Source organism: Heloderma suspectum, chromosome 14, assembly GCF_057233095.1.
Source record: "Heloderma suspectum isolate Gila_16-S chromosome 14, 16-S_ref, whole genome shotgun sequence".
Lineage (NCBI taxonomy): Eukaryota > Metazoa > Chordata > Lepidosauria > Squamata > Helodermatidae > Heloderma > Heloderma suspectum.
Genome location: NC_139471.1, coordinates 5,423,215 through 5,439,355, shown reverse-complemented (window position 1 = coordinate 5,439,355; position 16,141 = coordinate 5,423,215). Strand labels below are relative to the sequence as shown.

General features: G+C 47.7%; 1 protein-coding gene across 3 annotated transcripts in view; it reads right to left on the bottom strand.

Annotated features, from left to right (window-relative positions):
- SLC31A1 (solute carrier family 31 member 1) overlaps positions 1-16,141 on the bottom strand; it is a 37,228-nt gene that overhangs the window by 13,264 nt on the left and 7,823 nt on the right. The window contains exon 1 of one of the 3 annotated variants that reach the window (XM_084820890.1): positions 6,503-6,911. The exons of the other annotated variants lie outside the window; for them this stretch is intronic. Coding sequence (XP_084677016.1) covers positions 6,503-6,574 — 72 coding nt within the window. The 5' untranslated portion in view covers positions 6,575-6,911. Of the gene's footprint in view, positions 1-6,502; positions 6,912-16,141 lie in introns of those variants that run through there. 3 annotated transcript variants of the gene reach the window in all.

The following is a 16,141-nucleotide window of genomic DNA, read 5'->3' as shown; positions in this document are numbered from 1 at the left end:
TACTTAGAACAGACCTATTAAAATGAATGGGACTTAAGTTAGACTAACACTGGATACAACCCTGTATAAGTCTTGAAAATCTATAATAATGAAAGAGGAGGTGTGTCTGTCCATCCATCACTGCCATAACTCCAAGACAGTGAAACCTAGACACCTGAACCTTGGCAGGCATACTAAGGGGACCCTAGGGGTGTGCATCTCAGTGTTGTTTTTTTTAATGCATTAATTTTAATATGTCCAATGTGTCCATGTGGTTTAAGGCTGCAGTATCATCTGCAGCTGCTAGGTGGCAGACTTCCCTAGGCAGGGCATCACTTTGCAGCCCATACAGTTTGAAGCCGGGGGAGAATACCAGGCTGAGGGTCAGTGTTATAAGGCTGCCTCCTCCCCCTGCTGTGGGGCAGCCCCGTCCCTCAAGGGCCTACAGAGGTGCACTATGGCACAGGCTGTGCCTAGGGGTGTTAATAGGCCTGGTTTGACTCAGACAGAGCAGGTAGAGTGCTACATATGATGTCTGCAGCCTTCGTTGTATCGATGTAAGGGCTATTCCTATCCATGCAAAGCCAGGTCAGTTCTCTAGCGAATAAAGAAAAGAAGTTTATGATCAGACCCAGAAATGCCATGTCACAACAGGGAGCCGGGGGTAGGTTAAAAACGAAGAGACATGTTTTAATCGGATCTCTGCTTGGAAGCTGCAGATGTCTCTATAATTGTCAATGAAGTGGCTGCCACAGGGCTTAATTGTTCCTAGGCCCCATTTTAAATGGCATCGACTCCAAAGCCAAACACTTGGATGTTTTTGGCCCCTAACTGGCAACTACGCATTTGATTGTGAACAGAGCTCCACAAATCACATCAGCGCAAATCGTTAACCGAGAACGGAAAGGTCTCCGGCTGCCCATGGCAATCTAGTCCTTATTCCCAGAATGAGACACCGCTTAACCGCATTAGGCAGAAGATGTTAAGTGCACAGAAGGCTAGGCTTTAATCCATTTAGCTGCTTCGAGCACCGTGTTTGGGTGGAAAGGCAGGATAGAAATCAAACAAGTAATGATCGCGTGTGCCCGATGTTCAAATGGGCTCTGACGTGGGAGACAGAAAAAAGGCCCCCAAGGCTTGAGGCTTTCCCAGAGGAGGGAAACGACGGACTTTTACCGGATGGTGGCTTGAACTGTGTGGGCCGGTGGTAATTGGTAGCCTCCAGCCATGTGGCAAGCCTGAAGTTATCACCAGCTTCCACTGCTTGGACTGCTAGAGAGCCTGGCATGGCCAGGACCGCTGCATGGGTAGAAACTGAAGTCACCCGGCCCCACATTCTGGCTTCTGCGTGATAAGCTTTGAAGTGGTTTCCAGTCACCTGTTTAATGCAGGGATCCATATGGCCTCTGGGGTTCCCCCGAAGGTGGCCCCCCCTTTTCCCCGACCGTTTGGTGGTTTGCAGGCTTTTGTGCAGTTTCCCCCCATTCTAAAAGGGTGAAATGCCTTGCCTATGGCTTAGTGACTGGCAGGAAGAGCTTTGAGCTAAAATAGGCTGCTATTTTGTGTATATTTGGTCCCACCCTTTATGCCTCTGCCCCACCCCACCCCACGCAAGGAATTTTCCAAAATGGACTTCAGCCTCCCGAGTTTCAACAGCCCTGCTTCAAGGCAACTCTAAAGACTTTGACTGTTTCTGGTTTGTAGAGAACTCGGAGCAGGTTCGGTGCTCTGCTTGCCAGAGGTCCTTGTCCCCAGCAAGCAGGTGAATGAAAAATCCATTTTGGGTGAGCCAGTGGGGTTGGACTGGGACTCAAGAGACCTGGGTTCTAGTCTCCACTTGCCCATGAAGCTCACTGGGTGACTTTGGGCCAGTCGCTGACTCTCAGCGTAACCCACCTCACAGGGTTGTTGTGAGGATAAAATGGAGAGGAGGACCACATAAGCCGCCTTGGGTTCCTTGCAAGGGGAAAAAAGGCAGGATATAAGTGTAATAATAAATAACATAAATTCCCTGCCCTTACCCCTCCACCCCACTCCAACCTTGAAAAGAAAAGGGGGAAGAAACTGATGAGTCAATTGGTGCCCTCATCCTGCCACAGCCTTCCCAGCGATGACTGCAACAGACTCACATTAAAATTGCAAAGTTTAGCAGACCAAGCACATTTTCATTTAAAAAGAAAAAAACAGTCAAAGGAGCAAGGGTTGTTTTTTATTGCCTAGAAAATGTATGCTTTTCTCAATAAAGGTGCTGTAAGAAGCTAGTAATGATGGATACTAGCAACCTCTGTCCTGTTTCCTCCCTTTTCTCAGAGTCAGCAAAACCAGGCAAGAAAGCCCGATGGGAAAACATGCGTTAATCAGAAACATGAATGAGTGAGAGCAGGTTCAAACACGCTGGTGCAGTCCCCTCAGGGTCTGCACGTGCATGAGAGGTCACGTATATCAAAAGCTCCCTGAATGGTGGAAGCCCATCAGGGGGAGAAGGAGTCTACCATGTCCGAACAAGTGATCTTTTGCGTGCCTTCCGAGGTGCAACAGCCCTGTGAGGATCGTATCCCTTGAATCCAGCTGTGCAAAATAAGTTCAGAAAAAATCAGGGGTATCATTACAACGGGTGCAGAACCTTACACCCGGGGCCCCCTTCCTCTGACACCAACCACCAATTATTTGGAGGTCTCTGGCTTTGGTGCAGTTTTTCTCCCATTCTAAAAGGTTGAATGCCTCTCCTATGGCTTCATCATTGGGAGGAAGAGCTTTTGAGCTAAAACATGCTGGCATGTTTGGGGTTTTGGCCCCACCACTGCTGGAAAGAATTTGGTCATTGGGCTGAAATTGGTTTGGGATGGCTTATGATAAAAAAAAGTTAAACACAAATGCATATAAAAATAAAACCATAAAGAACCCCCCCCACCCCAGGAATAAAACCAGTAACCAAGGTTAACATTGATACTGCAAAACTCACAGCCGCACCTAAAATTTCACAGATCTTTAAAGCAATGAAGGTACTATAAAAACACTAGGAGATTTAAAGACTGGAGAACCCAGGAAAATAAAAAGGTCTCTCCACTGGTGCCAAAAGGACCACAATATAGGCAAGAGGCAAGCCTCTCTGGGGAGGGTATACCAACTGGAGTGCCACCACTGAAAACGATCTGTCAAACAGTAAAGCCCCCTTCTTTATTTCCTATTTGCTCATCTGTCCACACGTTCTTAAGTTTGCCATTTGTAGCTTATGAGAACCAGTTTTTATGGAACTTCTCTGGCTGGTTGTCTGGAGGCAATTTTTGGTCACCGCAGGTGACTGGACAAATGATTCTTCAGAGGCCTGCTTAAATTAGCCTGAGCTCGGCCTTCCCCCAACTTGGTGCCCTCCAGCTGTGCTGGACTGCAACTGCCATCATTTCCAGCCAGCATGGCCAACGGCAAGGCCAGATCCCAATCTGGGATTGTGGCGCTCAGCTCAAGAGCATCTGGAAGCATTCGGGGGTAGGGAGCCTGCACCTCCTCGAGAATCAACTGTGCCAAGCCCGCTCCGCTGACCCCATGCACTTATTATTTAAATTAAGGGAGATGCCCCCCTTCCATCTCACAATACCCAGCATGGCTCACAATGACGCATTGAACAGGGTTCAATCCAGCCCCTGCCCACTTGCAACACAGCAGCAGGACTAGCAGCAAGCAAGTGACGTCTGTGTGCGGAACGCAAGGTGGGAAAGGCCTTCTCCCCATGGCCGCCCCCCACACATGCGCCAAGCACCGAGGTTCAAGGCCAATATTCCGAAGTGCCTGGGATGTCCCCAGCCCGGATGGAAGGGGTTCCCAGTGCGACAGAGCCGAGGCAGCGCAGAGGCAGAGCTGCAGGCCCCAACGCCACGTCTGCGGTTCTTGACGGGGAGCCAGCGTAAAAACCCATCACTGTCAGTCGCAGGCAAGACTTTGAGCGGCCCTGGCAACCTGACTGAATCCCAGCTGACAGAAGACCTCAGGGCGGGGCAAGGCTCTATCTGTTCACGTCGCTGGCTTTCCTCGTCACTCTGTCTGCCTTGTGCATTAACATAAGTGATGAAAAGGTCTGAAGCCAAGTGCGTCCCCGGCAAGGTGTGTTGCTCAGTGACAGACCACATGTTCAGAAGGTCCCGGGTTTGAATCCTTGGCGTCTCCAGCTTGAAGGTTTTCAGGCAGCAGAGCTGGGAAAAGTACTCTGTCCTGGAGAGCTACAAAGTAGACCAGCCTCTCCTAATGTGGCAACCTCCAGATGTTGGACTACAACTCCCATCATGCCCCGCTAGCATGGCCAATAGCGAGATGAACCTATGGCCTGACAAATATCTGGAGAGAGGCTATTGCTCAGTGGAAGTGCTCATACTTTGAATGCAGGTTTATCTTAGCAGCAGGGCTAAGACAGATCCTTCTGCCTGGTGTCTTCAAAGCTCTTGGAAAAGAGACACCACTGAGCTGGCTGGAACAGCGGTAGGACTCTGGCTAAGGTAGCTCCAGGGGCGCAGAGCTCAGCAGCATCTCAGCTTTTACTATTCTCACCTCCACCCTGATTTCTACCTACAAGACTGCAAAGGTGGGCCTGAAAGCGCAGAGGCAACGCTTTGCAAAGCCTTGAGGAAAAATGAGCAGGCTGGGCAGTGTCGCTGGATGAGGCCAGGTTACCTCAGGGACCTTCTGCCGCTGTGGGAGCCTGCATGGCTGAGTGCCTGCCAAGGGCCCACAGCCCAGCAGGGGCCCAGTGACGAGAGCCCCCGGAGTCGCTCCGCCTCTTCCCCGTGGCACCCTGCTTCTTCACTGGCCTCTCGCTCTGGCCCAGACAATGGAGGTGGTGAGGAAGAAGAGCAGGAGGTGCCCCGGCCTCCTGGCTCACTGACTTGCTGCCAAGCACGCAGGCGGGAGCAACGAGGAGAGAAAGGACGAGGAGCAAGAGCAGCTGGCGACAGTGGCGGTGAGAAGCTCGACTCCCTGAGAGGAGGAGCCCATTCAGGGTGTCTTGCCCAAGGGGCCTGCAAAATCTGGAGCCAGCACAGGCAGTATGGACACTGCCTATGGACACCAGTTGTCAGGGAACACAAGCTGGAGGGTGCTGTTGCACTCACGTCCTGCTTGTGGGTTTCCTGTGAGCAGCTGGTCGGCCACTGTGTGAACAGAATGCTGGATTAGAGAGGCCTTTGATCTGACCCAGCACGGCTCTTCTTGTGTCCTCAAAATAAGTTTTACAAAAATTAATAACAAACATATTGAAGTTTGCTTATTTTATGCTGGGTGTGTAAGCCCTCCCCTGCCACTTCCTTTAGAGTAAAACTGCTTTAGAATTATGAGGGGAATTTCAACAGCAGGTTTGTGGCATGGCACATCAGCCCAGCGGTTCAAAAGGAAAAGTCCTACTGCGTGTCCGGAAACCCACGGGCGAGCCCAAGTCCGTCTTTGAATTCCAGCCAACATTCAGATATAAAGACAGGCATGAAACAAATTCCAAACACCCACAGCGCAGCCTTCACTGTGGCCAAACAAGCTTTATTTCAAATAAACATTAATTAAAAGCAAAAGCCGTTAATCAGAGCTACACACTTAAGGGAGATTTACAGCATAAAAAAGCTGCACCTCCTCAATATATTTATTTATTATATTTATATCCCACCATTTTTCGTCCAAGGAACCCAAGGCAGCTTACATGATCCCCCTGCTTTCCATTTTATCCTCACAACAACCCTGTGAGGTAGATTAGGGTGAGTCAGTGACTGGCCCCAAACTCACCCAGTGAGCTTCCATGCCCGAGTGGGGACTAGAACCCATATCTCCTGAGTCCCAGTCCAACACTCTAACTGGTTGTGTGGTTTCAAGGAGGCACATACCCCCAACGTTTTCCTCCTCACCGCACTTACAAAATGCAAAACACAATAGGACGGTTTAGCCTTTCACGCTGGAATAATAACAATTATAAAAGAAATACAATCTTAATCGCTACCCCCGACACTTCTCAGAAGAACAAGAGTCTTTTGCCCACAGAGCACCTCTTGGGTTTCCATTGTGTTGGGATTATTCAACCCCGACACCTGGACCCTGAGGTCCCAGGCTAGAGCGGGGGGGAAAATTGGCCCGCGTTAGCCCTGCTGCCAGGCAGATAGGGAAGCAGTTGATATACTAGGAAGTTCCACCTTGCAGCAGTTGGACATGAACAAGGCAATATTAGCTAAGTGCTCCCAATCCTCAGACAGTATGGCAACACAGCTGGTATTTCTGGGCCAACAGAACCTGGATCCGTCCCCTAGGCAGGTAGCAGGCAGCCCAGAACTCAAACACACACACAAGAATAGGATTTTTCTCCCCCTCTCCCAGAAGAAATGATACAATCAAACTTCAGACACCGCTAGCCAGTGGCACATCCAAGTGTGCGGGTGCCCGCTCCCTCTGCTAAACCTGAGCCGTTTTGCTCTCATCTGCCTGGAGTTAAAAAGCAACATATACAGGTGAGGAAGAAGCAATTTGTCTTACGGTCTCTCACAGGGTTAGGGGTTCTTACCTCTGGCCAAGCTCTTTTCAGACCAAACGCCTGCAGGGTAAAAAGCAGAAGAAGAAGCCCAGAGCTCTTCATTCACTTTGTGTCCCACCAGTTGCAGGAGATACTCTGAAGTTCGGCATTGTGAGAATAGAACGTGGCTCCCAGTTTATTCAGTTTCCTGATATCCTTTGCCAGGCTTAACTGCTTCCTCTCCAAAGTAAACAGCCTCACCCCACCACTCAACACGACAAGCCTTGAACCTCAGCACTCACAGACGGAGCTAGTGAGAAGAGGCATATTTTTATGGAAACTGCGAGGGTGCGCACGCTATGGCAGATGTACCAAAATCACAAGCAAGGAGCCTTTACTGTTTTATATCTGGAACGCACAACTCGTACGTTCCAACTCCCTGTCCCTCACTGTTAAAGATAACTTTTGTTATCTTGTTCCTGCCCTTCCACTTCTCCGTGTGCTGGATTCTGAACCTTTGCTCTGTTGCTGTGTTCTCCACCCCACTGTTCTCTTTCCCCCAAGTAGTCTCACTTTTCAAAATCAGTGAATTGGTTTCTTGGGGCAGAAACCAATCTTTGCTTATGAAAAGCTCTGCACAACTGGGGTCTCTGAGCATTTTGGGTTGGTGGGCACATTTGGAATTTTGAGTATTGTGGGTGCTCTCACAAAATGGTTGCTGTGGGGGTGGGGCTTGCCTGTTTATAAAATGGCAGTCATGATGGCGTGGCCGGTCACTAAATTTCCATTTCAGAGAAGCTCTCAGGGGCTGCATTGCAGTGACGGGCAGAGCAGAAGGCAAAAGCGTTGGGACCAAAGGCAAAGGGGCAGGATGAGGGATGGCCAATATATTTAAGCCTAAAGCTCTTCCTGCCTTTAACTAACTTTTGGAGAGGCATTTAAACCTTGTGGAATGAGTGAAAAACTGCACAGAAGCCGGGAAACCATCAAATGGCTGGTGGTTGGGGGGAAAGGAGTGGGGCCAAGGAAAGGGGGAGTAGCCATAGGGGGAGGGCTGGATTGGTACCCCGGAAGGGCAGGATGTGGCCCCCATGCCTGAGGTTTGACACCCACTATGGGAGCACAACACTATTGGCCTTTGCCTGTGTGAATGTAGATGTATATCGCTGGATTCCAAGCTGTACATGCAGGGGCTGCAGTTTTATCACCCCATCCCCGGTTCCTCCGAAGCCTGTACTCAGCTGCCAGTTCAGGAACCACTTATAATGGATCAACATCGCTGCAAGCACACGCTTTATCCTTAATAGGCCATTCATATCCAGCCGTGCTGAAGCAATCTAGAGGGCTACGTCCACTGGAGGGACAGGTTGTGCAACTTCTCCTGCCAAGGAAGCATCTCTGAGCTTCAAAAAAGAATCAAATTGCTATTAGGATCACGTTCCTGCAGGTTTGTGGTCCTGACACAGGTAAGAAAAGTTGCTCAGTCACGTTTTCTTGATGACTGTCCCACGCTACAACCCCACACCAGGCCATTTTGCTATTTTTAGCATCGATTCAAGTACTTGGAGAGCACTGGCTGTGCTCTTGAGAAGCCTTCGTTCACAATGCCCGATGCAGAAGCTGACGAGGCAGCTCAAGATTCAATAGCGCGACAATCTCTGACACAGCTATCTCTCTCAGCCTATCCACCTGGAACACAGGAGAATTCCCCCATGAGATCAGACCAAGGTCCATCTAGTCCAATGCTTGGTGTCCAACAGACGCCAGAAAGACCTCTCCAGAAAGCACAAAAGTAGGCTCTGCACTCCTGCACTGCACCCACAATATTTGGTTGGGGGATAAAGTATGGTTTTAAGAGCTAGAGAGCAATCCTATGGTCCCTAGACAGTGTCTTGGGCGGGGGGGGGGGGATAGGATAGTTTGGATTCTTAGTTTTGAGGTTGGAGTCAGTGCTCTGACCTCAGACCCAGGAGTCCGAGCTCCCCGCCCCCTCTGTCTCACAGTCGGCAGAGAGAGAACCATGTCAGCAACCTTGGAGGGGAGGTACAGGGGCATTCTCGTGGGCGGGGAGGGGACTGGCGAGACCAGCTTACGAAGAATCCTCCAGCCTCCCCAGTCTCCTTCCCTACACCTCAGCTAGATGGGCGAAAAAGCCCATCTAGCTGAAATGAAGAGTGGGGGGAGCGCAGAGGCCAAGATCGCCTCCGATGCTCCTCTCACTCTGTACTGGACAGCCGTAAGCCTCCAAGTTTGGAGGCTTACAGTTGTCCCCATAGGACTGGGCCCTTAACGACTTTCTTAGCCCAGCAGAATGCCACTACTCACTCTTTCTTTCTTTCTTTCTTTCTTTCTTTCTTTCTTTTCTTTCACACCAGTCCTTTAATATTTATATGGCATAGTTATGTCCTTAGATTGTTTTTTTTTACATTTTATTTTTCCCCACCCCCTTACATGCGACAACGATTGAGGCATATCAAAAATTATAATAAGTCAAGGCAGAAAAATACAGAATACATTGTTCACATGAACCAGAGAGACTGATATGCTGCAGGTGGAGTGTTATGAAGTTGAGTATTGCCAACATACATAATAAATTGATACCAATCCATAATAAATGCATCTTGTTTCCTACTTCCTTTCACCAGTGGTAACTTATTTGTTAATTTTTCTGTGAAGGCGATCTTCCAAACCCGGGCCCACCAAGTGTCCAGTGAGACACTCTTAAGTCCTTCCAAAATTGAGCAATAACCAGTCTAGCTGCTGCCAACAAAAACCCAGCCAAAGGCTTAGAGGAGCAATTTCTATTATCTCCCAAAAACAATCCTAAAAGTGCCAGCTCCAGTGTTCTCTGCAATTGCCACCACTCTTAGGTGAACGTTGCAGACGCAAGTGAACTGCACAGCTCGGTAAGCCAATGGCCATAACTAGGCCAGGATTCCAGTTGCCGGGCACAATGGCCACTGGCTCCTGCAGCTTCCCGAAACTTGATAGGGATTTGGAAGCTCAGAGGTTGGGCACTCTGCCCTTGCATTTCACAAGTCTAGCTGGGGAAAAACAACACCGATGACTGCTCTGGCTACACCTCCTCTTTTGGAGTGTCACTGTACAGGAAACGCGGCCACAATATTTGCAGGGATTGCAACAGGCTGCCAGGATCTAGCTGGCAAGGGTGAGCCCAAAGTCCATACCTGACCTCCAAGAAAAAAAAAAAAGGTAAGCCTGTTGACAGTGGGGCTCTGCCAGAAGTCTGCCTGGCTTGCACGATTAGAACCGAACTTGGAAAAGAGGCGGTTTCAGAACTGATCCACCTTACGATATTTAGTTAGTGGTGCAAATTAGTTCAAATGAGTGATGCTAGGCTCCCTAGGCCTAAATGGATAGGCAGTTAAAACCTTAGAAAAATCTTGGCTGTACAATTTCTCAAAATTGTTATTAAACTATGGCTTTAGTGTAGAGGTTCTAAGTGTTTTCAACCCTAATAGAAGAAATGTTTTTAAACAGAGATTATCAGATACAAGAGCACAGATGAACATAGCCCCTCTGTCGAACATAAGATCCGTGAAATATTTAGTGAGGGCTAAAACCCAATTTCAGGAAGAAAAATATGTCTTCCTCCCAATGAAAAGGGGTCAACACATGGCCTTTACCTGTCTCTGATTCGAACAAATAGACATGATGATGCAACAAGGAAAATTCTGGGGCACTCCAGGGTAAGACAGACTTTGTATACGTGGTGTATATGAAGTAGAAGATCTGGCCCACTACTTACTGGAATGGTGGTTATATTCTAGTTGTAGAGAACATTATTTAGCTCCATTTCTTGGCTGTATGAGAAGTTGGGCAGCTGAGGACAAGCTGAACTTTCTCTTACGAGGATCTAAGTTTTGCGACTCAGAGGGTTGCCCTTGTTGCAGTTAATGTGGCCAGTTTAAGGAACAAAGAAGGGGAAAAACTGTCTGTTTAAATGAGCCATGTTGCAACTTAAAGGGTCTTAATGGGTTTATAAAACTTCATTTCATTAAAATGTATATGTATTTTTTTACTTTAATCTTAAATTCATTTATGATAGTTTTATGTTTTTAAGATTTAGGTATTTATTGCTTCCCCTTCATGGATCACTGCCTTGGATCATGGCATCTGGCCCCATCACTTCCTGGCATATAGAAGGGGGAGAAATGGAAGCAGTAACAGATTTTACTTTCTTGGGCTCCAAGATCACCGCAGACGGTGACTGTAGCCATGAAATTAAAAGACGCTTGCTCCTTGGGAGGAAAGCTATGGCAAACCTAGACAGCATAGTAAGAAGCAGAGACATCACCTTGCCGACAAAGGTCCGTCTAATCAAAGCGATGGTTTTTCCAGTAGTAATGTATGGCTGTGAAAGCTGGACTATAAGGAAGGCTGAGCGCCGAAGAATTGATGCTTTCGAACTGTGATGCTGGAGAAGACTCTTACGAGTGCCCTGGACTGCAAGGAGGTCAAATCAGTCAATCCTAAAGGAAATCAACCCTGAGTGCTCATTGGAACGACAGATACTGAAGGTGAAGCTCAAATATTCTGGCCACCTAATGTGAAGAGAAAACTCCCTGGAAAAGACCCTGATGCTGGGAACGACTGAAGGCAAAAGGAGAAGGGGACGGCAGAGGATGAGATGGCTAGATAGCATCACAGATGCAATGAATATGAACTTGAGCACACTCCGGGAGAGAGCGCAGGACAGGAAGGCCTGGCGTGCTACGGTCCATGGGGTCACGAAGAGTCGGACACGACTGAACGACTGAACAACAATTTATTGCTTGTTTTTAATCTGTGCTTATTGTGTCTGAAATGGTCTGAAGACTTATTCAATAAATCTGACTTTGATAAACTGCTTACATCTACAGATTTCAAAGTGTGTACACAATTCAAAGAAATATAAAAAATACAGACCAATACACAGAACAAGTCTCCAACCCTTTTGGGTCAGTGGGCACATCAGAAATTTTGATGGAGTGTCATGGGTGCTCTCGCAACATGGCAGCCATGGGAAGGGGCTTGCCCTTTCATAAAATGGCTGGCAGGGTGGGCCTGGCCAGTCACAGAACACTCATTTCCCAAAAGGCAAACTGGTGATGCTAAAAGAAAGGTAACTTGCCCAAGAACTGAAGACCAAGGCAGAGGTAACATAAAGCACTCGTTCAAATCCAACTACAGGCAGTGGTGGAGGGCAGCACTTTGCTTTGCAGCATGCCAGCCTCCCAGTTAAAAAAAAAAAAGAATCAGTAAAACATTTGAAGAAATAAAAGAGAGTTTAGGAGGGGCATGAAGCCTGATGGGCACCCAGGGAGATGTCTGTGGGCACACTGGTGCTCGCAGGAACCAAGATGGAGGCCCCAGGCACAAAATATATAGTATCTATGTGAGGAAGGCTACACGGCACATGGGAGGCTTGCATGAACGGGTTTATTACATTTATATCCCACCTTTTTTCCTCCTAAGGAACCCAAGGCAGTGTACACAATCCTCCTCCTCCTCTCCACTGTATCCTCACAACAACAACCTTGTGAGGTAGGTTGGGCTGAGAGTCTGTGACTGGCCCAAAGTCACCCAGTGAGCTTCCATGGCTGAGTGGGGACTAGAACCCGGATCTTCCAACTCCCAGTCCAACATCTGCCTAAAAACATCCCTAATCTCAGGAAGATTATTCCACACAGTAGGCGTCACTACGCTAAATGCCCTGCTCCAAACTACCACCTCACCAGATGATCTCAAGGATCAAATGCAGCTGCAGGGGAGAAGGCAGTCTTAATTGTGTTCATGCTGATTGCAGCCCAAAGAGTCATACCCCAAAGCTGGAAGACCGCAGAACTTCTAACATTGAAATCTTGGTATATGGAACTGTGGCAAATAGCCATGGTAGAAAAACTGACATACCAACTGAAATTAGTCAAAGGCAAAGTCAAAACATCTGACTTTTATCAAATATGGCAGGATTTTATTTCATATACTAATCAGGAACATAGTATTTGTCAAAGCCTTTCGGACTGTGGAAAAGAGACTAAATTTCATCGTTATGGCGAAGATTTATAAAGAAAAGCTCCAAGCAGCCTATGGATTCCACCTATATCTTGGTTTGTAAGGTAAAGGGAAAATATACATATACTTTAAATACACTATTCTCTGTCAATAAGTAGATTTAAATCCAATGTGTGTTTTTCTTTTCTTTCTGTTTGTTTAGTCTTGCTTTGGAAAACTAATACAATCATTTTTTAAAAAAAGGATAAAATGGGTCTATAGGGGAGAAGGTGATCGTCTCAGGTAACCAGGTCTCAAGTAGTTTAGGGATTCCTATTCTTGTAATAAGACCTTAAATCTGGCCTGGAAGCAAACAGGCGACCAATGCAGTTTCCTCAGCATAGGTGTAATGCGCTGCTGATCAGTGGCAGCCAAGTCAAAGCATTCCGCACCAGCTGCAGATTCGGGACCAGCCTGAAGGGCAGCCCCATCCGAAGCCCTTTGCAATGATCCAACACATCTAGGAGAGGCGCCTGTTCAGGAAGCACTTTGAGCATTGAAAAACAACATGTATGTTCTAAGTATGTTATTCTTTTTATAGGCCACGGCTAACGTTTGCAGAAAGGAAGACTTCCGGCTAGTACCAGCCACTGGCCTTTTTGAAGGGGATTTCCCCAATACAGTTCCAGTTCCTGCATTTGTGGGTTGCTGTCTTGTGTGCTTTTTTAAAACTGACCATGTGAGGAGTGCTTGCAATGCATTTTCTATGGCCAACTGTCGTGCGACTTTGAACTCTGGAGGAGCACCCAACTTTATCTTGGCATGGCAAGCCAGATGGGTCAACTGATTTGAGCCTTTTACGCAAGTTTTCAGCTTGCCACGCGGCAGGTATGCATAGGAGCTGATGGGCCAGAGTGGCAAGTAGTAGGTCCCGCCCCCCCAGCTGTTTTTTTACGCAACACCACAACTGCCACTGGAAAGTGGGTGGGTGATTGCAAAAGAGGGGCCTGTAGCAAAGCATCCCACAGCATACAGAGGTCATACAATTTTAAAGACAGAACTGAACACAGTTAAATGTGTGTCTACAAGATTCATATTGGAGGTCCCATCTGTGGATTGCAAGCCTATTTTGAATGACCTCTGGCCTTGTCTATCAGTCAGAGGACCTAGGGCCACTGAGGTTTTATTTATAAATTCATGAGTTGCCTTTCACCGCAAATAGGACACGCAAGGCAACTTACAGTTAAAACCTGTAACATTTTTAAATTAAAAATTTAAAAATACCATTAAAAATAATTTTAAAAATTTAAAAAGATCACCAAAAGCAGAATGAAGAGCAGGAGAGAATATTAAAAACAGGGTGTAGAGCTAAGAGATTTAGGGCGCAATCCTACGCATGTTTTGACAGAAAAAAGTCCTACATTTCCCAGCATTCCCCAACCAGCATGGGAGCTGTAGGACTTTTTTCTGTCTAAACTTGCAAAGGATTGCACCCTTAACATACTAAGAAGCCATGTGGAAGAACAAGGTTTTAACAGCCCACCTAAAACTGAACAGAAAAGGCACCAGCTAATTTCCTTTGGGAGAGAGTTTTACAGATCAGGTGCTACCACAGAGAAGAATCTGTCCCATGTTCCCATCAACTTCACTACTCTTAGTGGTGGGCATGCAGAAAGTCATCCAAAGAAGATCTTAAACTATGGGCAGGTTCATATGGGAGGAGGGGGACTTTCAAATAGCCTGGCACCACGCCATTTAGGACTCTAAAGGAAAGCACTAGCACCTTGAATTGTGGCTGGAAATGGATTGGCAGCCAGAGCAGTTGATACAAGACCGGTGTAATATGGCTAATGAAGCTACACCAGAAAGTGATCTGGCTGCTGCCTTTTGCACTAGGGTGTAATTTCCGAACAGGCTTTGAGCTTGAACCCCTTGCCTCCCAGGGAAAACATCATGGCAAGGAAAAGACCAACTTGGACCCATCCACTGGCCGGAGAAAGAGCAACTGGAGGGAGCTCACTTCCCCCCTGCCAGGAAAAGCATGCTGCTGCAATGGCCACTTGCCCTGGGGCTGCAGAGCCAAAAGGAGACACACTCCAGCCTCATCCACTGGGAACTAAGGCTTGTGTGGGTTTCTGTAACTGCATTATCATCATCTGTCCTAAGCTACATTGAAGATCATTTCATCGAAGGATGGGAAAATACATCTTATAAATAAAAGTCCTAGGACAGCCACCACTGCCACGCAGTACTGGTCTAGGGGGATCAATGACTGGTTGGACTCTTTGTGGGAAGGCCCTTCTCACCTTCCAGAGAGAACAGCAAACACAGACAGAACCGAAAGGATCAGCCAATATCCACAGAACAGTTGAGGGTTTGCTATAACCCTGTGGAAAAGAGAACCAACAAAGTCGGGAGAAAACGGTTTCTGTAATGCAACCTTCCCCAACCTGGTACCCTCCAGATGTATTGGAATGTAACCATTATCCCCAGCCACCTGACTGAGGATGATGGGAGTGACAGTCCAGCACATCTGGAGGGCACCACGTTGGAAGGTGGCTGGAAAGGAACAGAGTCACACTGAAGATGTGTATCTTTCCTGACTTTGTAAGAGGAGCCTCTCAAGACAGTGCATGCCCTTCAATGCCTTCGAAGGTCACCTCCTTGAAATGTTGCCCTCTTTCAATCTGTCAGCTGAGCCGGCAGCTCAGGGAAGGAGAGAGGGCAGGGACAGATACAGCAGTAGCTAGGCCGTGTTGTGACAGGTACCAGCGTCCATTTGGGCACAATAAAAGATATCCTAGTAGTCAGAGCTGCCAAAAAGGACTCTGATATATAGGACTGCCACTGGGAAATGCACCTCCACCTTCTCTCCAGGATTCAAAACAGTGGTCCTGGGGAGGGCTCCTCACTCGGTATAAGAACAGATGTTTTGTGTGCCTGAGTAGCAGGTGAATTGATGCCAGGGATTAGGAGAGATGGAACAATTGTTGGAGATGCAACAAGAAAAGCTTATAAGTTCAATAGTCCAACTCGCCGTCATTGCTGGCCTTCCAAAGCTTGCAACACCTCAGGGCATCCCTGAATAGGGCAGCGGGAATGGGTGCTTCCTTTCCCACCCTGTGCAAGTCAGTGTCCCCATTCACAGCTGGCAGGAGACCAGTTTTCCACCCATGTGGCAAGCCCTCGACAGATCAAAGTTTTTACAGAGCAGTTTCCAACAGCACTGACATGCAGCATCCAGATCTGTTGTGTAAACCTGGATGGTAATTATTAACTTCCAGGCTGCTCTGATTTCATAGACTCTCTTCTTCCGAAGCAGGGGTGCACAACTTTTTCAACCCTGAAGACTGCACTGGGTGTCTGCTGGAGTGGCAGGAGCCATGCATGTGTGTGCATGTGCGAGCACATACAACTGCACACGCACGCTACTCACACTGTGCTTGTCCTGCATACATTCTAATATTTAAAGGAACATTTAAGACAGGGTGAGCAACTTGTGCTGCATTCCCCTGGGGATAATCTATCAGGGGCTCCCTACGTCCCTCCCCCTCACACACACAAACCACCCACATTAATATATACACATCTATTCACTCGCAGCTTTAACCCTTTGCTCAGCTAGAAAAATAAATAAGTGCTCTAGGAACTCCTAGAACATCCCTGAAGCATCCTAGAAAGCAGGCAGGAACATCT